Source organism: Vicugna pacos, chromosome 24, assembly GCF_048564905.1.
Source record: "Vicugna pacos chromosome 24, VicPac4, whole genome shotgun sequence".
Taxonomy (NCBI): domain Eukaryota; kingdom Metazoa; phylum Chordata; class Mammalia; order Artiodactyla; family Camelidae; genus Vicugna; species Vicugna pacos.
This window is the reverse complement of record NC_133010.1, coordinates 14,052,223-14,078,026: the sequence shown is the minus strand read 5'-3', so window position 1 is coordinate 14,078,026 and position 25,804 is coordinate 14,052,223. Positions and strand designations below refer to the sequence as shown.

Here is a 25,804-nt window from a genome sequence, read left to right as displayed (position 1 = left end):
CTGTCTGGGCATCTCTGTCTTGCCCCCCTAGTGAAACCCACAGTAGTGTGATCTTCTAGAATTCTCTACTTATAGCTTCACACGTACACATGGCTTAAATGCATATAATGAACTTTACATATATAATAAGCATCAGCAGTACTGTATCTCAGCTCAAGAAAAGAGATTAATCTCTCTCAGAAGTTTTCAAATTTGGGAAAATTTGGAGAAAGCTTTAAACTGTTACTGTTCCCTTTCAACTCACAGTTACAGCTTCATGTTGTCCCACTCAGGAGCACATTCTTTTCTCTGTATTTGCATTTGGGGGATTTCCTGGATTTTCATCTCTATAAATAAGATCTTTGGATTAGAGTGGAGCTAATCCAAGTTGTATTTCCAGCTGTCTTTAATTGTGGACATTTGGGCAACAAATCTCAGTATTTTACTGAGTGTTCTCATCTTCTGTATACAGGTGAGATCTCAAAATTAAAATACCTTTCGTTAAATTTATGAGCAATTGACAGAAAATGATTCAAACAAAACCTATGTGGCGGAATATCTGCCATAAAATCTTTTTGGCAAATGAGTGATGGTAGGTTTCAACTGATAAAATTATTGTCAATACCTCTAAACACAGTATTTCTCTTCTGGCTTTCTTTATCTATGATTTTTATTAAATCTCTAACTAAAGTCCAGACAGTTGTACACATAAACGTAACGCAATCTTTTCAAAAATAGTAAGGATGGTTATTTCTTCCGTCAAACTCTTTCGCTAGATGCAAAGAAAATCAGAGAACTAAACAATGTATTCTTTTTCCAAAATTTATTTTGGGGGGAGGTAATTAGTTTTTTTTTTTTAACTTACTTGTTGTTTATTATTTTAATGGAGGATTGAACCCAGGACCTTGCATATGCTAAGCAAGCACTCTACCACTGAGCTATCCCCTACCCTGACAATGTATTCTTAATTAACAAATCTGGCATGGAGCATGTATATGCCACTTGCCAGGAACTGGGGTGGAGTGTCTACATGTTACCTCATACAATCCCCAAAACAAACCTAGGATACAGGCTGGTGCTTGGCAAAGCTAAGTGAATCTTCCCAAGTCACACAGGCGTAAATCATGGTGCCAGGTTTTGGTCCAAAGCCCCTTCTGTCTACCAGGCCCATTCCCTTCCCATCTCACTACACTCTGCAGATCACGATCTGCTCTAAATCAGATGACCATCCCGGTCCTCTTCCTCATAGATCCGATCAGACTGTGAAGTGAATCAGAGGATTACATACCGCATCTCTGGGGCAGGAATTGATCGACCGCCCTATGGAGTGTTCACCATCAATCCTCGGACGGGAGAAATCAACATCACATCAGTGGTGGACAGAGAGATAACGCCGCTTTTCTTGGTAAGTCAAGCAGTGTGTTTTGATTTACGCATATCTTCATCCCTTTTTTAAAAAAAAAATCTCAGGGCTAATACTTATTTTTGATAAAACACTGTAGACTGAAATCAAATAAAGGGCTTGGACAGATGAAAAGCATATAAATATAAGTTTAGAGTTCAAGATTCTGTGTTATGCTGCATATGAATGGGACCAAATGTCTTGATGATATTTAAATTACTGTAATATAGCAATATCACTGTAATATAGTCTGAATTCACTGGGAAAATTCACTGAGCATTCTCTTTGCACATTTCCTGGTATATTTTCCAGCGTGTTACTTGTTCCTTTGCTGGAGAAAGACAGTCTTTTTTCCCCAACTTTCCACAGATCTATTGTCGGGCTCTGAACTCGCGGGGTGAAGATTTAGAAAAGCCTCTTGAGCTTAGAGTCAAAGTCATGGACATAAACGATAATCGCCCTGTCTTTACGCAAAATGTGTACACAGCCAGCATCGAAGAAAACAGCGATGCCAGTAAGTAGAAAGACACTCCTTCCCTCATTACGCCATCTCTATTTCTCTTAGTCAAAACACAGGTAATTTCAGTATCAGAAAAAGGCGAATTTGTACTTTGAACAAACCTCACAAACTCTAACTTAAAACTGACTGAGAGAAAAATCATTATCTAAAATGCTAAACATCCTCTTGTTTGTGGAGGATCCTCAGACATACGACTTGTCAGGAGCTTAGCGCCTTCCTCAGAGATTGTCACTGGGCTCATGACTAACTGAAGAGAAGACATAAGAATGTGAAATGGGCTCTGTTCTGGTCTATTCCTCAAATTCTGGGCTGAACCACACCAGACAGAGTGGTGAAGGGTTCACCTGCAGTTGTAGCCATGGGATCACTCACAAAGGTAACACTGGTCTTTAAAGTCTACACAGCCAAGTGACATTCCATTCTCTCATTTTTTTTTATTCTGCTTCATTCATTCTCCAACTCTCACACTCGTCTCTCTTTCCTTCTTTCTGTCCCTTCTCCTTTCTGCATTTTTGCTTTTCCTATATTGCTACTTCCTCTCTTCTCCCCTCTTTGCCGTCTGCCTCTTTCTGCCCCCAGTCCTCTAATATATGCCTTTGCCTTTTACATCTATGTCTTGCTCTTACACATCTAAATAAATTTTGGGGAAAAGAATAGAAAAAAGAAATTCCGGAAGAAAGACAGGTGAGAAAAAAGCAAGTTAGAGGTCCCTATTGAGAGTCAAAGAAAGGATGGAGAAGCCTGGGGGCGGGCAGGAAAAAAGAAACAAGAGATGTTAGAGGAAAGACAGAAAGAGATAACAAAGGGCAAAGGTTGAGGAGGGGTGTCAGGAGAACCCCTTTTTCAGATCCCCTAAGGAAAGTGCTGTTGACAATAAGAAACATGGAAGTTTTGTAACACAGGATGTTACAAAGCGAGGGTTCTGCCTAAAAGAGGCAAAACAGAAAGAGTGTCCAAAGTCCATCATTGTTTCCCCCAAACACACTTCGGCACGACCTTGGTGAAGGAAGGGATGGTGAAACGCACACCCAAGCCCAGAACTGGGTCTACTCGGCCTCATTAGCGTCCCGCAGGGGAGGGGAGCTCCCCACCGGGCCAGGAAGACCTTCATCAACTAGGAGTTCTGTGAAACCTGCCTCTTTCTCTTCAGTGGGTCCCTGGATCTCTGTACTAGGATTTCTCACTCTGAAGGCTGGCTGGGCAGCAGAAAAACATCAGGAACCAGCCGAGCCTGGGAGATCTGTCCTGTGAGCCGATGTCCTTGGGGACTGGCGCAGGATGCCTGTGCTTCACGTCTGTGAATAACTGGGAACTCCTTATTTTCCTGTAGATACATCTTTTTTCCCAGCATTATGTATTTTTGACTGGTCAGTAAAAGTATGATTATCTTCAAAGGCAACCAATAATAATTTTCAGCTTTCTGGATGAGTGAAAATAATGAACATAGGTACTCAAAAAATACCTACAATGCTGAAGCTATGATCTTTCCTTTTTTTTTTATGATCTTTCCTAATTGAGCATTTTAAAATAATTTCACGAAACTGTGGCAAAAACAAATTGATAAAATCAGTTTTTCAGCTTTGTGATAAAGGCTGTTGAATTTTTTTTCACACATTAAAGATGACTTTAATTACTTTACAAACTATGGGTGTAAGACAGGCTCAGGGATGTGTTGAACAACACAGGGAAGATAGCCAATATTTTGCAACAAGTGTAAATGGAAAGTAACCTTTAAAAATTGTATAAAATTTTTTTTAATTTTAAATATATTTGCAGAAATGTGAGACAATGTCAGCCTTCTCACTAAATGATACTTTGAAATAGTTCATTTTTATAAGAAGGATGTGACTTATGTAACCATGTAGTGAGTTTATTATAGTTACTTGAAATAAATTAATAAGTAAATTTTTTAAGATAAAGATTATTGATTTTTTAAAAATTACTGTATCTTGCTAATTAACCATTTAAGGAGTACTTTATAAGTGGTAAAGGATTTTATAGACGCAAACTACCATTATTTTCATAATCAGTGCTGTAGCTGAAAGTTATGGTAATATATTTTCATGGAACACTAGGAACAAAAGAATTCAGGAGAAGGCTGACGACTCTTTCTTCCTCTGCCTGATGATTTGCTGAATTGATTCTAACAGAGTCTCAAACACTCTTCACCTCCATCTTCATTCCTAGACACACTGGTAGTAAAGTTAAGTGCCACAGATGCAGATGAAGACAATCATCTGAATTCTAAAATTGCCTATAAGATCATCTCTCAGGAGCCAGCGGGTGCACCCATGTTCATCCTGAACAGGAACACCGGAGAAGTCTGCACGATGTCCAGTTTCCTTGACAGAGAGGTAAAGTTCTCAGTGAATGAATTTTAAGAAATAAGGAATTCAATTTTAAAAACATCAAAAACAAACGAACAAATAAATAAATAAAATAAAAACACACACATAAAAAAAAATGTATGCCCTTCCTCCAATTAAAGGACAAAAGTAAAAAATAATCCAACCATTATTTTTAAATGAAAATTGTGACAAGAAAAAATTGTTTTAAAAGACGGTAGAAATTACAAAAGAAAATGGAGTAATAATCAGAATGTGTTGAATTTTATTCAAAACAAGAACTGTCTTAAAATTCTTTTCCATCTGAAGCAACACAGCATGTACAACCTCCTCGTGCGGGGCTCGGATCGGGACGGAGCTACAGACGGACTGTCCTCCGAGTGCGAGTGTAGAATCAAGGTTTTAGACGTCAACGATAATTTCCCCGTGTTGGAGAAAACTTTCGTAAGTTGATACTCTTATAATCCTTTTTCCATGGATTTGCTTTCCCACGAACTCGTGAGGCTGGTTCTGCTACATGTATGGATGTGCTCAGCCTTGCTGTATAAACCCTGGAACGTCTTCTTGTATAATGGTAACACGTTAACAGTGCACGTTTGCCGTTGAGTCACTATTCTGTGCAAATCTCCTCTGTGAAAGCACAGACTGTCTTCCTCATGCTCTCTACTCACAGAAATGGGGAAATTTGTTAATATAACTCTGAGAATCATGAAGCAACATTGATGTATCTTTCTATGCCTGACAATTTGCTGAATTAATTCTATGAGGGTCCCAAACACTCTCAATTTCCATGTTCATTTTTAGGCATAAAGAAGCATAAAATCAAAAACAGCAGGGCCAAAGCTGGCTCAGTGCCTGTTTTGGTTAAAAAAAAAAAAAAGTCCAACATGTTTCATGGGGCCACAGCTGTATTCATCCTACACGTATGGTCTGTGGCTGCTCTGATCCCACAGCAGCAGAAATGAGCAGCTGCAACACGAACTCACTAGCCCACAAAGCCTAATATAATTACTACCCAGCCCTTCACATGAAAGGAGGGAGTAACTTAAGGAAATTTTAAAATAAGCAAGAAAAATGAAACAAAGTGCCAGTCTGACCTCGATTTCACATACGGCACAAGAAAATAAGTTTCATTATCTTACAATCATTTTATTCTTATATTTTCTGATTGGACATACGGCTGATGCAAAAATCATTGGCATCGTTTGCTGTTAGTATTTTAAATGATGATTATGTATTAGTAAATATCTTTCCTCTTGAAAGTTCATTGATAATAAAATTGATCCATGTCATTTCAGTACACAGCAAGTATTGAAGAGAATTGTTTAAGTTCGGAACTGATACGATTCCAAGCAATTGATCTGGATGAAGAAGGCACTGACAATTGGTTGGCAAAATATTTAATTCTCTCTGGAAATGATGGGAATTGGTTTGATATTGAAACAGATCCACGAACCAATGAAGGGATTTTGAAAGTCGTCCAGGTACAGTATGGGATCTGCAATATTTTCTTCCCAAGAAGGGTTAAAATACTCGGGGATAGAATGTGCCTACGACAAACACTCCATAACCTGGAATAGTATTTATGTGGACAAGAGCCCTGGGTGAGCTCAGACTGTGTCAGTCTGAGACTCCCAGCCCAGCAATGCAGTATTTATTACCATGAGAAATAAGAAGGCTGTTTTGTTCTCACAATGCCCAATAACCAATTGAGAAGACAAGGCAAGTTCTCCCAAACTAGAAAATAGCGTGAGTTAAAAACAAAATAAATAGTAGCATAGGTGTTATGATATTAAACATAATTAATGGCCAAATGGGTGAAATACAAAATAATTACTGAGGTGAGATCCTTCTGAACTAGGTGTGTCTGAAAGGGCTTCATTCCTGGAATAAGGTTTAAGCAAGACCTTTTAACTGGGATTGCTAATGTGGGTAGTGAAATGAGCAAACACACGGAGGTGAGAAAATGAAAATCATGTTCAGGGCATGGTGAGCGGCTCCGTGGGGCTGCAGTGGAGTATTCACGGAGGGAAGCAACGAGATGCAAGAACAGAGATGCTGAGTGGGGGTCTGTCTGCTGAGAATCTTGAAAACTGGATTATAAGCTTTGACTTTTTCCTACAGATTAATTTTTCTTCAACTACTGCATGCTTTTACTTTGTGGACAGCAATAAAATCTAAAAATACAAATTAGAAACAAAACTGCAAACCAGTAAGATTCAAATTAGCATTAACGTAATAAGGGAAATCAATTTTTCTCAAACAAAATTACTACTAACAACATAAACAGAACATATAGCTCTGAAAATCTATCCTAACAAACCCACGCACACATTGAGTTTAGCAGATAGTGTGAACTGTGAATTATTAATTCTGTTACCACTTTTCTCTATTCCAGTGACTGTGAAACTTCTTTTCACACAGTAAATTAGAAGCCATTTAGCCTTCATCTAATGCAAACATATCATATAAATATTGAGTTTTTCTCTGCTCTTTTTGCAATTGTTTGGCGCAAATAAAGCATTACTACTTTACCTCAAGACACAACCACCAGCACTGAAATCACGCAGTGTATTCTATTCACCTACGAGGTGGTCGCCAAAGTTATGGAAAATATCTATGTATACTTTTTAAAACTGTCATTCAAATGAACACTCAAAATTTCAAAATTCCTTGAGAGAATACAAGGACTCTTTTAAGAACGTGCGATGACCTTCCTGTTCGAGAAATACTGCTCTGGGCCAGAAATCAGCAAACTATGCCTCACAGGCCAAATCTGACCTGCCACCTTTTTGCAAATAAAGTTTTATTGGAACACGGCCACACTCATTCATTTGAATGTATTTCCTACGGCTGTTTCCACATTCTGTATATGACCTCCAAAGCCTAAAATGTTACTCTCCGCTCTTAACCAAAAAAATTCAGCAACCCCTACTTACAGACCAAGAAAAGCTTTGGGATATATTTTTAAATAGTAGTAACATTGTGAGCTCAACTCCAGAAAGATTAAGGTAAAGAAAACAATCATTATATTAAGTCCTGAGGGGCTAGGGACCTGATCTAAGGCAACAGCAGTCAAAATGAAAATGAGGGAATTGGATTAAGAGCCAAATGTAACATGGATAGGAAAAGAGAGACAAGGTGTCACCTACCACCTTATTAAATTAGTTAGTCGAGTTTTTTTCCCAGAGATCAGAATTTGTTCAACCTCACATCTTGGTTAAAAATCAAGATCTAGACAGGTCATGAAATTCTGACCTATCTTCTTACCAACTTCATCACTGACTTTGTATATTATCTTGTAATATGTAACTATCCTTTGCTATTAATCTACCTTATAACCTACTAGAATAATAGCAAAAAAAAAAAATCTCTGGGCATAAACAACTTGACCTAACTCTGTTTTCCACCCCTAGCCCTTGGCCCCGAGTCCATAAGATTAGTAGAGACTCACAAAACTTTGAGGACGGTGTTGATAATGACATTGACTGACACTGCAGCTCTCACCCAAATGGGAGTCACTGAGCTTGACTGCAGACTTCATCATTTCTACAAATCATAAAAATGAAAAAGAAATGTTCGTAACTCAGGCACTGCACTAGCTATGACTTATATAATGTGTCCTCTGTGAGAGCTGAAAGTCTTTTAAAGATATACTTACTTTATTGCCCCCCCAAAATTACTGGAAATTCAATTTCATGAAAACTTGGTCAAGTATGAGATGTTGTGCAGATAAAGTATCTTTTTTTCCTGGATGATAACTTCCCAAGTCATTTAAAGAGAGCAGAAAAAAAAATGCTTACAAACATCAAAATAATGTGGAAAGGCTAATTAAAACGAAATTTAAAACCTTAGTATGTGTGCTAGCACATAGCCAAAAGAACTATGTATTTAGAAAATACATGTGTAATTGTCCCAGGATTTAGCATTTGGAGTGAGGTCGTTAATGTCCCCTTGGACCATTTTCACTCAAGCTACCACTTAACCTTGTGGAAACTGACCCCTAAGTCACAGGCTTTTGACTAAGATTTCTGTAAGCCTTTTCTTAGTCTGTGGACATTACAAATGATTCAATTCAACTCAAATTTGAAAAACGAAAGGTGCCAGGGATACGAAGGTTAACTGAGACATGGTCCTTCTTCTCCAGATACCATCCCACTTACAAGAATGAACAGAAAAGCTAATGGATCCATCCTAGTGATTTTACCTTTGTTCTAGAAGCATTGCTTCTTTCGGGGTTGTGGTATCCTTAGGTTAGCAAACTTTCTCCTTTTCCCCACCAGCTCCCCAGTGTTGCCCATAATTAACCTGTTTCTTCTGTATGGAACCCCAGAAGTTCTGCCCCTCCCTACAATCAGCCCTTGCACTGTAGTTTAACAAGAGAAAATCTCTAGGAAAGTAAAAAAATCTCTTTGTCAATAATAACTTTATTTTGGTATTTATCAATAAATATATATGGATTACTAACAAACAATATAAGCTCATGGGGGAGAGGGCAGGTGTGTATGTACACATTCACTTCAACATTGAGAAGAAAAGCAAAATGCTACCCAGTTGGGATTCTAGCAAAGAAATATTGGTTCTCTATTTTTACAATAATTCTAATTAATGATTTATTAACTTCTACTGTTGGTAAATGTGTTGCAAGTGATGCTTACGTTAGCTTCCAGAGCACTTTTCAGTGGTGCCAGTACTCTTTTTTCACAAGTGCTTTTTCACTTGTAGAAAAGGGATCTCTTCCATTGAAAATCCATTTCTGAGTTCACAGTTCATGTTCAGCTCTGTGCTGAATCATTGGTGGTGACTTTTCATGTCACCACATCAATCATTCTGGATCAAAAGACTCTATTCATCTCTTATTCAAAAGGGCCCGTCTCAAAGGTGACTTTTCTCTGGGCAAGGCATTTATTTGAATGTCCCCTATGAAGAAGTCTTCTTGTCCACCAGATCCAGCTCAATCAAATTACAGTTTAGGGCTGACTACAATGGTCATGGATTCTCCTTTAGAAGTTGTTTGCACCATTTTTTTAAATTACATGTTCAATTACATCATATATATTGACTAATTTACTCTCTGACTGTACTTCCAAGATATTCTCAGATATGAATTCTACAAAGGAAAACCTGGATACTGTTTATTCATTCAATAGTTGTGAACATTTTAATTTCATTCCAAGCTTACTTTTTATTTTTCATAAACACTTCATTTGGAAAGAAAAATCACCTTCCATTCCAAGGTTTTTATGTAAGATGTTCAAAACTCCAATATTGGAGTCCAGTTTAGTCACAGGCTGAAATGACGCATGTACCTGATTATGCCAAAACATAAAGGAAATAACATGTCTGAAATAGCTAACGCAATAATAAATAAAATCTTATCAATTTAAGATCTGAGCTGCATGGTTCCTGGACTTTATTCTAGTGTGCTGCTTTTTTATCATGCTTCTTATTATATCAAGAGACTCCTTTTGCTATTTCTGAATTTTTTACTTTCTGTCATTTCAGATGCTGGATTATGAACAAATGCCTAATATTTACCTTAGCATTGGGGTTAAAAACCAAGCTGACTTTCACCACTCAGTCGCCTCTCAATTCCAAATGCACTCAACCCCCGTGAGGATTCAGGTTGTTAATGTGAGAGAAGGACCTGCATTTCATCCAGATTCTATGACCTTCAGTGTGCGAGAAGGACTAAGAGGAAATTCCTTATCGAATTATGTGCTTGGCACATACACGGCTATCGATTTGGATACAGGAAGTCCTGCAACAAATGTCAGGTACTGCCAACATCTTACTCATGTTAATGTGATAAAGCACGGTTCTGTCCTGTGTTGATTCACGTAGTACGTGCTAGTGTCCGTGGGTTAAAATACTTCGGGGGTTCTGCTTTGCTTTTCGTGTTTGTTTGTTTTAGAAGACTATTGTGGCATTAACATTTTTTTCAGAATTTTAGTAGTGTTTTAGAAGCAATGAGGGCTCCAACTAGTTAAAAGGGTAATTGTGTCCGGGGAGCAAATGTAAGATCAAAGAGCCACCTACAGTTGCTCTGTGAGGTTCTTTGATCTTTTGTGCCCAGCTGTACCACCCTGAATGCGGGATGATTAAGCCACATTATAAATGCTAAGACATCATAAAAGATGAGTCAATGCTTTTTTTCCTTAAAACCTTTTATCTAATGACTTTGGGGCTAATTTCAATCCCTTGCTTGACCTAAGATGACCAAAAAAAGAAGCTGAAACACAGGTGTTTCAGAAATTTGATGTGCATAAAGAGAATCAGAATTGGAAAAATAGAATTATATCTATGTAAGATATTCTGAAAAATAACTGTAGTGAAATAAGTGTCCTTTATGTCATTTCCTTGTCTCTCTTTTCTTCCTCCCAGTATTTTTGAAGTGAACAAAGTCTACTAACTTTTAAATTACTTTTGATGTGAATAGTTTTGAGAGCTTAATAGCTAATAAATTGACAGACAACAAGAATTATGAAGTCTATCAGAGAAAAGGATCTATCAGATGAGTGCCTTGGACATTTGAATTTGTGCCTGGGTCAGAGACCAGATCTTCTTCCGATAAGGCCAAGGACTTTGAATCCATTATATTAACTAAAACCCATATATACAAGCTGACTAGATGGTACCACAACCCCTAACAGGCCAACAATGAGGTGCTCTGCAACCAATATGCCTTAAAATCTAGGAAAAACAAAGCATACCACATGTGAAAATGAATAAAGCATATTCCCTTAACACACAGTGCTGTGATTTCATGAACAGATCTAAAATAAACTCATATGAGTTATGATGTATGAGTTTATTTATATTATACTACAATTATATTAAGAGACAGCAGAGTAAGAATTACGAAATGGTAAAATTCTGTTGTGAATCTGTGCATTAATATGTTCAACCCTGAAATTATATTGTCTATACATTTTATAAACAAAGTCAGTTATCACTATGAATTATGCAAGCACTGTATGTAAGTTTAACATGTCGTGTGGCTTAAAATGATTAACTTTCATATAAGCAAATGATGAATGTATTTATTTTAAAACAGGTATATCATAGGACATGATGCAGGCAACTGGTTAAAAGTGGATTCAAGGACTGGTGAGATACAATTTTCTAGGGAATTTGACAGGAAGTCAAAATATATTACCAATAGGATATACACAGCAGAGATCCTGGCTATAGATGGTAAGAAAATTCATTTTCAATATTTTAATAAAATTACTAGTATTACATTAAATACAAATATTATTCTAATGTTGATATTAAATCAACTCAAATAAAACATGATTTGTTGGTGTAAGACTTATAGAGGGTTCTCAAAACCTTAGGTCAAGAACTGACTTCATTATCCTTATAATCATAATTTATATTTAAGTCATAATTTATTTCACCTACTTCCAAAAAAGAATGGTATGTGACTTACAATGTGAAGCATGGAAGTTAAAATATATACATAAAATTCGGTTTCTAGTTATGACCTCATCTCTTGAGATGGTTGATCAACTTGCAGAGTATGTTAGAAATGTTTACTTACAGTGCTATGAGGTGTACACAAAATTCACTTAGGTGTGACCTGTGGGAAAGGCAGTATCACAAACAGTATCATTTTTTAGAGCCACTAAAGCTGAGCTACAAAGAGAGGCCTGTGTGAGTGTTGTCCAAAGTAAGATGTTAAAGATGAAGAAAGCACAAGGTTATTCCAAATATAAGCCCCAGATTGAAAGCTGTAAGTGCAAAGGCATTGAATTAACTTATAACTGAGCTATTGCTCATGTGGGAAAATCTATTAAGCATTCCTCTTAGCAAGTAGCAATATTAATTTAGCAATAGAAGGGGAGGGTATAGCTCAGTGGTAGAGTGCATGCCTCGCATGCACAGGGTCCTGGGTTCAATCCCCAGTACCTCCGTTATAAATAAATAAATACATACATACATACATACATACATATACATACATACTTAATTACCATCCCCCCTTAAAAAAATAAAATAAAAATAAGAATGTGAAATTGTTAAAAAAAAATTTAGCAATAGATGATGATTCTCTGGAGCTGTGACTAGCAAACAAGCTACTACAAACCAAAACAACAGAGAAAGATCAGTAACCAGGAAGGAAGGGGAAAAATAGATGTCCCAGATACATACCTAATGGAAGATACATATTGTGGGTTTGCATTAAGTTTACATCCGAGCTTTATAATAGCCAAACGAAGAAAAAGATAAATGGGCGTACAGGACTGAAAAAGAAACCATGAAAATACCCAAGCAATTACAGCCACACATTCTGGTCTTCATCCTGTGAGTGTCACTTTCAACATCTGGGTCAGTTATGTAAATATTACAGTCTTATTTATTATCAGTATTCCAGAAGGCCTGTTCCTACAGTGAATTCTAGCCAGACTGATCACAGTCTATGTTTGTGCATGGGTCATATGTGAAAATCTCCAAACACTAGAATAAAAAATCAGTCATTTCAAGTAAATAAAGAGGAAACAATAATCAAAATGTATCCACAGAAACCTAAAAACAAGGGCCATTGTTTATGCACCTAAGCAGAGGATCTGCACAGGCATAAGCCATCCAGATGGTTCAGATAAGTTTGCTCAAGGAGGCTGGGCCACCAGGTGAAGAGGCAAACGCAATCGGCGGGGGAGGTGGGGGGCAGATGCTGTCAACAATACCTTGAGCTGAGGGCTTGTCACATCACCAGGCCATAAGAGAGTTCCAGAGAATAACACAGAACACAATCCATGGGATAATCTGGTGTCTTTCTAATGAGACCAAGTCCAGAAAGTCCAATGCCAAGTCAGGTATTAGAACGTATTGCACAAAACCATGTATGATAGGAGTAGGCTCCTGGTTTGTTACCATTCAATTCACTTAATGACTCTCCCACTTAGGCACACAGAAAACATCATTAAAAGACAGTTATTAGCTTCTCAAAAAATGACCTAGCAAAATACCTAGAGATAATAACTTTCTAGTTTACAAATGAGAAAACTCATTTGCAAGCGAAGTCTCTTTGCAAGTTAAAAACAAAATAATTATTTAACATAAAGTCGCAAAGTGGGCTAAAAGCCCAGACTCTTATTTCTTGGTCCTCTGCCTCTTTAAATAAAATATACTAACCCAAGATGTGTTTCAAATGGTTTAGTGAAAAAAATCAAATAGATCTGTATTTGTTTTCAGAAGTGTCATTTCAGGGAGAAATAGCATTAAATGGATGGAATTAAACAGCAAGACAGCATGAAAAAAATACACAAACAATTATTTAATTTCAATTGCAGTTATTTCCACAAACACAGGACCCAATAAGTGTTTAGAATGGAAGGCTCTAAGCTGGACTAGAGGGGTCTCATTTGAGGGGACAGAGTGGGAAGAGAAAGGAGCAAACTTTCTCCGAGGAAGGACATATAACTTTGCGTCCTGAGGCGTGTAGGAGTTACCAGAATGAAAACAGGGATGAAAAACATTTTAGGAAGACTGAACAGAATGTGCAAGAGTTCTGGTTAAGAAAGAACTTGTTCAAAGAACTGAAAAGAAGCCAGTGGGGCCGGAAGGTAATGAAAAGACAAGAGTGGCCTCAGGAGACTGAAGTAGGCAGAACGCACTGTGCACCATCTCAGGAGTCATTCAGACTCTTCCTCCATGCTGTGGCATCATCATGGGATATATGAAAGAGGTTTCTCCCTGACACCATTTACCCCAACACCTGGTATGTTCTGCTGTTTCAGATGGCTCTGGGAAAACGGCCACGGGGACCGTATGTATCGAAGTACCTGATGTCAACGATTACTGTCCGGTCATTGTTGCAGAAAGGGAAACCATCTGCATTGCCTCTCCATCCATCCTTATCTCTGCAACAGGCATGGACGATCATCCTTACGGGTCTCCCTTTACTTTCTGTGTTGTGGATCAACCCCCAGGGACAGCTGACAGCTGGGACATCAGATCAATAAATGGTAAGTGGAGTGCACAGTTGCTCATACTTTAAGGCCAAAAGTAAAAACAATTACCAAATAATTAGTCAAGTCCTGTAGTAATGATGCTTTCCATCTCTATTTCCATGAAGAATGTAAAGATCCCATAGTAGTGTGTGTGTTTGTGCTAACTGCTGCTACTTTAAAATGAAGGCCTGATATTGATAAAAAAAAAAATTGAGACTAAGTCTCAGGTAATACAACACTTTATATATTTTGGGTTCTTTTTCCTGAGATGTCAAATGTATAACAGAAAATGAAATGTTATCAGAGAACCTAGTTTGGGCTACAGTAGCTCCCTAATCTCTTATTCATTTGAGGAAACAGGAAAAACTTCGGGGAGGGGGTGGTAGGATGTGGAGGGCAGGCTACAGAGCCCAAAGTGAGAGGGAAAACCCACCTCTCTGAGGCCACCAAGCTTGATTCATCCTAAAATAATGCCAGAAAAAAAATTCCACCATGAAAGACTTAGTCAAAGGAGGAAATTAGGCGACCTGTTCTCACCACAAAACCTTTTAGCTCATTTCCACAAAACCACTTTAATATTTTGAAAAGCTAAGCACATGGAAGGAATTCCACTAAAATCAAGACAACTCTGAATTCACCTTTCCCTACAAATCCCTATATGCTATTCTTAAATACTTGCTAACCACCTTTTCCTCATTCAGATCCTAGGTATCATTATATTTTTTCTTATAAAAATATAAGAAAAAATGTTCAACATCAAGATTCATAAAGGTATTCAAGTGATATTATAGATTTGCCAGTAAAAAATATAATCACATTGGAAAGAATATTCTTAGGGTCCTGTTTCAACATTGGTGGTGAAAAAAGGAATAAAGTTCCACCTAACAGGCTATGGCTTTGCCTTATTCAACTCTTATTTTGTGCACAGGTTACATTTTGGTAGACATAGCTGGCTGGTCATAGAGCTAATGGAAAGTAATAACTCATAATAATAATAATAATAATTGAGTCTTCTGGATCAATCAATTACTATTCATGATTTAGGTGCAAATCATCTCTAAACCCTTCTCAGGTCAATAAATAAATTTCAACCTATGTTTTAAGCAATAGTTTCTATAAAAACCAACAGGCAATGGTAGCGCAAATAATTGGGAAAATAACAGTTATTGGAATAATTTTAAATGATAGGGCAGCAAAAATTATGAAAAAGAGATAAACTGCAGTGTTAAGAAGGGTATTTGTAAACTGTAATCCTAAATAGAAGACTTTCAATATTTCCTTTCAGCTCAATACTCTTCATTCATTGGACAAACATTTATTGAGTGCATACTATATGCCAAGTATTGTTGCTCTGGAAATAAGTATCAGATCCCAGTCTGCTTTGTAGAAATAAGAATCTAGCAAGAAAAAGTACTGAAAAATTAATTATGTGTTAATTTTTTTTTAAGTACAGGTGCTCTAAGATTTAAGGAGCATGAAAAAAAAATCAGGCCCTAAGTTAGTCTTGGGTATTAGGGAGGGTTACCCCCAAGAAATTGTCATTATTTTCTCTTCCCTCTCTTCCTCTCAGCTACCTCCGCAATCCTGACAGCTGAGCAGACTTTATATCCCTCATATTACGAAATCCCAATCCTGGTGAAGGACAATTTCAACCGAGCATGCGAATTGCCACAGATTCTGCAGTTACTGGCCTGCGATTGTGACAGCAACCACATGTGCTTGTACGCGGGTACCACGGGCATCAGCACCGGGGACGGCAGCTCCGTTACCGGTGTGTCTGTCACTGACGACCACGTTGAGGGTTCAAATGTTGGTCTCGGACCTACAGGGATTGGCATGATCATTCTGGGTATCTTACTACTGCTTCGTAAGTACTGGATTAAATCCTTCTTTTCGGCAGTTCCTCAAAATAAGAATGTAACCAGGTTCACTGCAATGACTATGATCATCTGGCCATTTCTTTTTGATAACCATAGCAAATTTTGCGGAAATTTGGAAATAAGCAATGGGACTGATAAGGGCATGTACTTTTTCAATAATGATAACTAAGAAAGTCTAGGGTTAGTGAGGGTCATAAAGAGTGGAAATACACCCAAATCCCTAAGTATAATACAAGCAGAGGGTATAATACAATCCTGTGATGAAAATTTCAGCAAAGGAATCAGAGGAAAATCAAAGGCAATCATAATCACAATAATATAAATTACAAATAATCATACAAATAAACTCTAAAATAATAATCAAAGGAATGGTGAAGTCCCTAAGCAAACATTTCAAAAAGGGTGCTCCTCTCCCCGTACCATTTTTTTAAAACATGTGCATCATCATAAGAGAAATGCATTTTAGGTTGTCCTTGCAATACTTAGATTTTTGTGGAAATCAAAAAATGGATTTAAAGTTAAATATAACTAAATCCTTCAAACTGTAATATGAATGTGCTTCAATGAATAAGTAGAAAGTTAAACACTATCATTTTGAGGCATGAAAAAATGGCAACTGACTTTCTTAAAATGATTTGCGTTTTCAACACCATACAAAGATCATGAGTGATTATCATGATGGTATGAGAGAGTTTCCCACAACATGGTTACAGCAAGCGAGAAGAGGTGTCAGTTTACCTTAAGCCCGTGGTTCACACGCCTAGCTGTACGTCAGGATCACTTGAAGGTCATTATAAGTTACTCAGCCCCAGCAGGAGGACTCAAGATGAGACCCAGGTTTCAGCATGTTTAGGCCTTCTTGTGAAGCTAGCGTGCAGGTCAGGGATAAACACCCAGACTCAGCTGCATTTCCAGTAGGCTAGCACTCAATGACTTCTCCTGAACCAGGCCAACAAAGCATAAAAGTTATGAAACTGATTGCAAACTAGGAGGGGAATGTCCCTTTGGACAAAGTTCTCATGGAGAAGCCCAGATCTATTACGGAGAGGGAGGGCCCTAGCTCAAATTTTATATTCCCAAAGGGCCTCTGGTTAAGGCTTTTGATGTTTGCTCCCAGTAAGATTAACTGTTCATGAAATTTTAAAATGCCTTGATTTAGCGGCTTTGATACCTTCTTCTGCAGCTCTAATTAACTTATCCAGTGGAATGCATACGATGCTAGGGAATTAGAAAAATAAAAAGCAACTAGAGTGGACCCAAAGAACTAAACTGAGGGTATTCTAGAATCTTAGAAAACTTAGGAAGTGTCTGTGTGTATGATCTAAAGTGTAGAACTGAGGTGAATTTCCATTGTATTTTGCAGACAAAGTCTTAGAATAATAACTGTAAGAAGTTCAATTAAATGTAGTGAATGAGATTGAGTTGATTGATTTTAAGTGTAAGTATCATAAGAGTTGAAGAAGAGTCCTATTTCTAGGTCCTATAACTGAAACTTGTATCCAATCCTTTTGCTAACGTATAGTGATTATGTGTTTAATTTATATGTGTGAAGATGGTTACACGTGTGTACATACATTGGTTTCCATATGGGTATGTAAGTGCATATATGTATCCACAGAGATGGTCTATGTGTCCACATATACATATCCAGGTACCCACGTATATACGCACACTCATGGAGAAAAGTACATATTTATCCGTATGTATACACACATACGTACACATAGGCATATAAGTACGTACACATACACAGACAATTATACATGAATACATACACATATATAAATGCATATGCATGTACATGGAAGACTAGGAATCATAAAATTGGATTTGAATCGGCCACCAGCCAGTTTGGAGTCGGACTAGTGGTAATAAAGGACGCTGCTTTCCTAATCTGTCAGTGAAGAACCCAGAGGACATCATCTCAAACTCCCTCCTTTCCAGCTCTAAAGGTCTGTGTGACTTGGTGGTTTTGTATTTATAAACATGGATATGTATACTCAATCCTTTAGGGGAAAAACTGATCGTTTCTTACATTTGTATTTATTCCTCTGGTTCTATTAAGTATAATGCCACATTTTCTCAAAAATGCTACATTCAGTGACTTCCCAAACTGAGCAATATGTGTTAACTCTTCCTTTCCACTTTCTTTGGCAGTGACACCATTCTTGCTGCTCATGTGTTGTTGCAAAAGCAAACAGCCAGAAGGGCTGGGGACAAGGTTTGCCCCTGTGCCAGAGGGTGGAGATGGAGTGATGCAGGCCTGGAGAATAGAAGGGGCCCATCCCGAGGACAGGGTGAGTGGACTCTCGTGTTCTGGAGGAGCATGGGGTTTCAATGGGATTGAGCACGTCTGACAACTATACACTGCACAAAAATGAAAATATGTCCATTATAAAATGTTTAACATAAACCATTTATTTTAAAATTCTTTTTTTTTTCTTTTCAGGATGTGTCAAATATATGTGTACCAGTCACAGCTTCTAATACCCAGGAACGTATAGACTCCTCTGGTCAGTGGACACCAAAATCTGTTTTCCTTCTTAAAATTTGCAAAATTATTCAACCAGACAAATCCTATGTATAAGTACCTTATTAAAAGAACAACATATCTGTCAATCTCCTTGGATGATAGTATAATTGGAGGGAAAGTTAGATGTCTAAAGTGGAGACTTTATTTTTCTATCTTAAACTACCAGCAGTGAAGTCTGATGTAGCAATTAAAATCGCAAACTCTGGAACCAGAATACTTGAGTTTGATTCCCAGCTCTGCCACTTACTAGTATTAAGTCCTAGAGCAAGACACTTAATCTCTCTGGACCTCAATTTCCTTATCTTTGAAACTGACTTTACGATAGTACCTACTTCAAAGTGTTGCTATGAGGAGTAAATGAGTATATATGTGTATAAATATACACACACATTATGTATGATATATAATATGTATTATATGTTATATATATCATATATATATGTATATGTGCCATATGTATATCACAAAATGTACATTAGAATAGTGCCTTGCACAGAATAAGTGCTACCATTATTTATAACACAAGCTGTTCAAAAAAAAAAAAAAAAGAAAGAGCAGCAAATATGTTCTCCTAGTAATACACTGAAGAACTTCTCTTAAATTCATACATGCATCTTCAGTCTTACACTCTCCGAATTTACCAAGTCCCACGCACACCTTAGAACACTAAAAAAGACCCAGCACTGGGCAATGATTGAACCAAGCAGAGGCTGCCCAGTTCTAGCAGGAAGAGATTTCTCACTGACGGGTAACTCCCAGCATTGGGCAATAACTGAACCAGAGAGGTGCACAGTTCTAGCAGAGAATTTCTCACTGACGGTTCCTTAGGATCCCAGCTGGACTCTGGATGCAAAGTAAGGTAAAAAGCAGCTCTCTCCATCCAGGCCAGGGTGAATGCGGACCATGAGTTTCAGTTTCTGCAGTTGTATGTCTGGCCTTGCTCTGGAGGGTTTCCGAGTGGGCACAAGCCCTCGGACAGGCCACAGGCCCGCGAGCGGCTCTGAGGGGGTGGGGGCGGTTGCCAGAGCGGTTGTGGAAGGAACTGGTGCAGGCACTGCGACCCGCTCCTCTGGGCTAGCTCTACACCTGGCAGACTATGGGGGGAGGTTTGTGCAAACGTGAGAAAGCCCAGTGGGAGAGCTGGCTCCCTCTGTACCACTTCCTTCCATGTACTTTATCAGCAACCTGGGGGATTGGCAGTACAGTTGGAATTGCTCTCTCCTAGCGTCCCAGTACCGCCTCTAGGTTGTGTGGCTGCGGCGGCGGTGGTGCCGGCAGACAGTGCCTGGCAGCGTTTACGTGGATGAACGATGCAGGCGACTCCAGCACTGTGATACGAACACCCTCTCCTTTCAGAAATCTACACGAACACGTACGCGGGCGGAGGAACGGTGGAAGGGGGCGTATCGGGCGTGGAACTGAACACGGGTCCCGGAGCAGCCGCTGGCCTGGTGGCCGGAGGGGCCGTGGGCACAGCGAGGAGGAGGAGTTCTACGCCGGGAGCCCAGCGGGACTACGCGGACCCCGGCCTGCACCTGGCTTTCCTGGACAGCTATTTCTCCGAGGTGACTCCCCTACGCGCGGTTGCACAGAATAGTCTTGAGACTGAATAATAAGAACTATGGCAGTAGATTCTTCTGAAAGATACATATTTTTTTAATTTTTTTTTTTTTTTTTGCTAGAAGGTAATTAGATTTATTTTTAGAGGAGGTACTGGGGATTGAACCCAGGACCTCGTGCATGCTAAGCATGCACTCTACTGCTTGAGCTATACCCTCCCCCCTTATTCCATTCTTCTTAACTCTAACCGAATCCTGAATAAAATATAGTGCACTTCTCCTTAAAATACAAAAAGCCGATTTGCCAAAATATTTCACATATAGTCTGCAGAACGCATCTTACTACTGTGAAAAATAACACATCTCACCATTCTCCGCTTCCCTCTTTCCATTTTCCTGTCTTCTGTTTCCTTCTGGTGTTTTCACTTTGTTTCCCATGGCAACAGTGAAGCAGGAGGATCCTGAGTAAGGAAAAAAAATGTGTATTCATGACCATTCTATATGGTGTTCTTCCTGCTCTGCAGGTGCCTCCAACAGAATGGAGACAAAATAAATCAAAGGCCAGGATTGGGGAAGTAAGAGAGCGGTAACTCAGGAACCGGGCATCACTATGACTTGGTGATAGATCAGAGCCTACAGCCCGGGTCTCCTAATCTCTATGGAGTGCGTCATGCACTGTGTCCCTTACTAAGGGAAGGGATCATGGGTCTATGAGCATTCCAAGAGAAAAGACCCAAGGCACTGCGTTGGCCTAACAGGGTAGCACAAAGGATAAACAGAGGATTTCCTCTGGTGAATCCCTATTTGTATCTTTATTTCACTTAACCAGCAGTCCATTTTATCTCATATTCCAGTTAGCCTATTTTACTCCCTACCTGATAACATATGAGTTTCACTACTGCTCTTGACAAAAAATGCTAAAGATGATGTTGTAATTGTAAGTTATATCTTAAAAGTGGGGGTCACAGATACCATCATAGACTGTGCATGAATAGAATCGATTATTTAAATGAGTGAATGATGCCACTAAGTACATTTGACAATGAGGCACAGAAATGCCACAGAAATTATATTTCGTGAATTATTCATAAAAATCACACTAACATTAAAGGAACTTTACCATTAATATCAAAATTGCACTGGGCATTTTTTCATTGGGTTACAATCGGTGCTTTATGGAAAAAATAAAATCAAAGGGCACTCCCCTTTCTCTATGGGCATCCCAAACATTTTAGCTCTACACTTAAAAATGGCACTGGATTTCAGAGGTGTGAGACGCAGCCACTCCCTCTGCCAGGTGAAGCCTCTGCAGAATGGTACCAGGGCTTTCTTCCTGTCCCTTTTTTACACCCCCCACCCCAGCCGTTAACTTGTGCCCCAGGCAAAAGGGGGCTGTCCTTACTGAGATGTCATGTAAAATATTAAACAGCAAAGTTTTAAGGTGATACCAAACTTATGAATGATTAATTTCAAGACCTAAAGTCATTCTAATGGTAGGATTTAGACTGGTACAGACCAGAAGGAAAGCAGCATGATCCGGTGTAGAAAAGACAGTTGGATTTGAAGTTCTGTTCTATAAGGATTTAAGTCTTGGGCATGCCATTCCCCTACTCTGGGCCTTTGGTTACGTTATTTATAAAAGAAAGAAGGGGTCAGATTATATCAGGCGATTTCAGATGGCGCTGGGCAAGTCCTATGGGAATTCATGGCACTCAGTAAGGGCCATAGCAGGTGAGAGAAATGGGGAAGAGAGCTGGCAGGTCTCTGCTCCACCCGGCCCCTTCAAACAGAGAAGTTCCAATTTCATTGGTTCTACATGTTGGGGTTGGACCTAGGATTTTATGTAAAGGGGCTGTCATTAAAAATAATTTGAAAAATCACAGTAGGTAACACTTTAGTGCCTTCCTCCTGGTAACCTAACTCCAGAGACATCTCAGCTCTCTTCATCAAGCCACAGAAAACTTCAGTTAATATTCCCCCATAAGTCTCTGAAGCTTAGAGCTGCACACACCTTTCCACATGCTTGCATTCTGAGTTGATCAAATCTCTCTCCTTAAATAATGTTTTGCACATAACTAAATACATTTTATTATTTTTAAACCACCTCCGAAATAAAAGACTATAAACCAAATACACATTGATCGCCTTTAAAAATTGTAACTATTTGGAAATACAGCAACGAATCAGTGGTTTTTTTCAGTGCATTCCACAAAATCTTTTCAGATCAGACGTCTCTAAAGCATTGTTATTCTTCTTTGAGTATTTTAAGGGAAAAGAAACTTCTAATTTCCTATTTTTCTTCTAATTTTAGAAAGCATACGATTATGCATATGAAGATGAAGGCCAGCCAGCAAACGACTGTTTGCTCATTTATGACCACGAGGGACTAGGGTCTCCTGTGGGCTCCATTGGTTGCTGCAGTTGGATTGTGGATGATTTAGACGAAAGCTGCATGGAAACTTTAGATCCAAAATTTAGGACTCTTGCTGAAATCTGCTTAGACAAAGAAATTGAACCATTTCCTTCACAGCAAGCCTGTATACCCATCAGTACTGACCTCCCTTTACTTGGACCTAATTACTTTGTTAATGAATCTTCAGGAATGACTCTGTCACAGGCTGAATTCCAGGCAGAAATGGCAACACCTGAACCCATGATTCATGGGGATATTGTAGTGACTGAGACTTACACGACTGCGGACCCATGCGTGCAGCCCACGATGATTGTTTTTGATCCTCAGCTTGCACCCAATGTTGTAGTAACAGAAACAGTAATGGCACCTGTCTACGACGTTCAGGGGAATATCTGTGTACCTGCTGAGTTAGCCAGCACACACAATGTAATCCATGCTGAGAGGGTGCTGTCTAGTCCTGGTCTGCCTGACACGAGCAGCAGTAGCATGACTGATGGTTGTGTGGGACCCGTGATGAGTGGCAGTATTTTGGTAGGGCCAGAAATTCAAATGATGCAAATGGTGAGTCCAGACATTCACATAAGCCAAACCATTGGTTCCACATCCCCAATGACATCGCGGCACAGAGTAACACGGTACAGTAACGTACATTACTCCCAACAATAAGTGCTTTATGGTCAGTATTCTTCTCTAGGGAGACCTTGTACCTTATAATCACCAACATAGCCATCAGTGGTGGATAATACACTATATTTAACATTTTAACAATCAGCAAACATTTGAATATTCTAAATTCAATGCCACTCTTTGGTCATATCTTTTGGGGGGATAAATATGGCTAAGGACTTTAGCCTTATCAAATTTTTTCTGATTTTATATAGTTTGTCAAAAAACTTAAAGAAAATGTGTTACATTCTTTGATACTGTCTAATAATAGCACATAACTCATAAGGTGACTCTTGGAAGTCTTTGGGCCTTTAGAACTGGTCATGTAAACCAAGATACCCTTGGTCTTGGAGGAATGCAAAAGAAGCCTTATCTGTATCCACCAGCCATATTTATCTTTAAAGAAGTACTTTTATTAAAAATTTTTGATTGAAACAGTGAATGAAATGCACATTTTTTAAGGGAAATTGAAAAAGAAGATAGAGCATCTAGCAATAGAGAGCTATAGGCATTTGTCTCTTCAAATGGTTTCTCAAGATACACAATTATTAGGACATGCTTAATATAATACAGGGGAAGAGTTTACTAGCTGAATGTGTCACTGAAAATGGTTCATCGAAAGGAGTATTATACATATGTATAGAAATGCATATATACATATCAATATAGATGAATTGTTATTGCACTTTATTGATTTATATCAACTGTAGATTAATTTAGAATAGCAAAAAATAAAATTATGACAAAATTACAATAGGAACAGTTCTTAGGGAAAGTATTAGAGATTCTCCCCCTTAGAGAAAAAAATTTCCCTACTCTTGTTAATTATGTCAGAAAACCGTATGAAATATATTTTAATCAGTTTCGCTGACCAGGATCATAGACCTTTCCTTTGGCAACCAGACATTCTCTAAAAGCCCTTCTTTACTTCTGCATATATTCAACAATATTTACTTAGAAGCTACTACTTGTTGAGTGCTGGTCTTGCTTCTGTGAGTATACAGATGAAGGAGACTGGCTTGGTTCCTGTCTTCATACAGCTTGTAATTCATTTATAGACTTAAAACTCTGGGGGTATGGCTTAGAGTTCCAATCAAGAATAATTAACAAAATACTCAATTCCATTACCAAGTTGTGTTTCTCTTTTTAACACTACTTCTTATGTTGAATGAGTAAAATGGAAACACATGCACAGATTACTTATTTTTCGTAGGCATAATGTTGGCTTGAGAAAAAGAGATTGTACAAGGTAGTTTTATTTAATTCTGTAAAATATGTAAACTATATAGTAGTAAGTATAACGGGACTAGTAAGTCATATAAATGAAATAAACTTATTTTCAGGGCTTATTCCTTTTGGAAGGAAATAATTGTGGTGCTTCTTGCTTAATTTTGTTTTCTTGTAAGTAAAAGTATTATAAAATTTGTGGCATCTCACAATCTCTTGCCCAATTCTCTCATTTTATAGAAGAGGAATCTAACTAGAGAGGTTAAATGACCACAACCAGCTAGTTGTGGTACAAAACCTTGAACCCATCACTCAGGTACCCTGGCCACCATGCTTTTGAATACTAGAATTTCGTCAGACATGAAGAAGATCCAGTTTGATCTGTTGCAAGGTCTTCACTATTTCCTAATTGGAATAAAAAGTATCTCTCAAGAAAAGAAAATAGGTTTTGTGAAGTTTAAGTGCAGAATGGTTAAAATATCACAATGCCAGAAGGTTATTTACATGTCTTGTAGTCTTTTCCAAATTATATGTATCATCAGTGGTTACAGCCATTCCTTACTTTGGTTATTCACAACCAAGATTCTGCTACATTTCATTACAATTGGATGAAATCCATAGGTAGCCAAGGAGCAGTGGTGCCATGGTCATTTTAACACTCAGTCAACAACCAGCCATGTAATGTCTTATATGCACTCAGTCCTGAGGCAAATCTTGATGAGGATATTTCTTGAAGTTTGGATTCCGTTAGGCTAATGATTCTAAGAATTATGAAACAATTGGTGAATAACGAAATGTAAGGTGCTAATGGGATCAAAACTGAAAATACTAAGAGATTTGGAAAATGAAAAATAAAATAGTAGTAAGTGATTTAACCAGTAGATTAAAATTTTTAAAGAAGGCAAAAACACTTCAGAGAAGGGTAAGCAAATTTTTAATCTGTGATCTGTCTATCAATATGCAAAGATTTAAAGGTGCTTTGAAAAGAGAAACTCCGCCTCTGGTGATGCCTTCCTCCATACCACCCATAGAAACGAGACCAGATTAATTTCATTATTTCTCTCAACATGATCAGTGGAAAGAAACTTCTCTATTATTCTAAGATTGCAATACCACTTATATATAACCCATGCCTCTGAAATTGGCATATGTTAAAAACATCATCTCAAACAAAATAGAAAGCATAAAGCAAGATTTCCCCTGCTTAAGAGTTAGGGTACTGATTTAACTACGAGATAAAGATGACATAGCATTTATGTTAAGGTTTGAAAATGAACCCAGAAGCCCAGGAAATGAGATTTAATAAATTAATATAATAGTA

General features: G+C 38.2%; 1 protein-coding gene and 1 non-coding gene across 2 annotated transcripts in view; both read left to right on the top strand.

Moving 5' to 3' along the window:
• The window catches only part of DSG4 (desmoglein 4), a 38,716-nt gene extending 13,388 nt beyond the window's left edge, over positions 1-25,328 (top strand). The window contains exons 4-16 of the mRNA XM_006205081.4: positions 1,229-1,384; positions 1,751-1,895; positions 4,089-4,255; positions 4,556-4,690; positions 5,545-5,730; positions 9,752-10,023; positions 11,304-11,443; positions 13,993-14,220; positions 15,776-16,072; positions 18,243-18,382; positions 18,535-18,598; positions 19,975-20,183; positions 22,489-25,328. Coding sequence (XP_006205143.3) covers positions 1,229-1,384; positions 1,751-1,895; positions 4,089-4,255; positions 4,556-4,690; positions 5,545-5,730; positions 9,752-10,023; positions 11,304-11,443; positions 13,993-14,220; positions 15,776-16,072; positions 18,243-18,382; positions 18,535-18,598; positions 19,975-20,183; positions 22,489-23,256 — 2,907 coding nt within the window. The 3' untranslated portion in view covers positions 23,257-25,328. The remainder of the gene's footprint in view (positions 1-1,228; positions 1,385-1,750; positions 1,896-4,088; positions 4,256-4,555; positions 4,691-5,544; positions 5,731-9,751; positions 10,024-11,303; positions 11,444-13,992; positions 14,221-15,775; positions 16,073-18,242; positions 18,383-18,534; positions 18,599-19,974; positions 20,184-22,488) is intronic.
• On the top strand, positions 12,093-12,165 carry TRNAA-CGC (transfer RNA alanine (anticodon CGC)). The gene has a single exon. It is a non-coding gene; the product is annotated as a tRNA-Ala (tRNA).
• Positions 25,329-25,804: the final 476 nt, after the last annotated feature.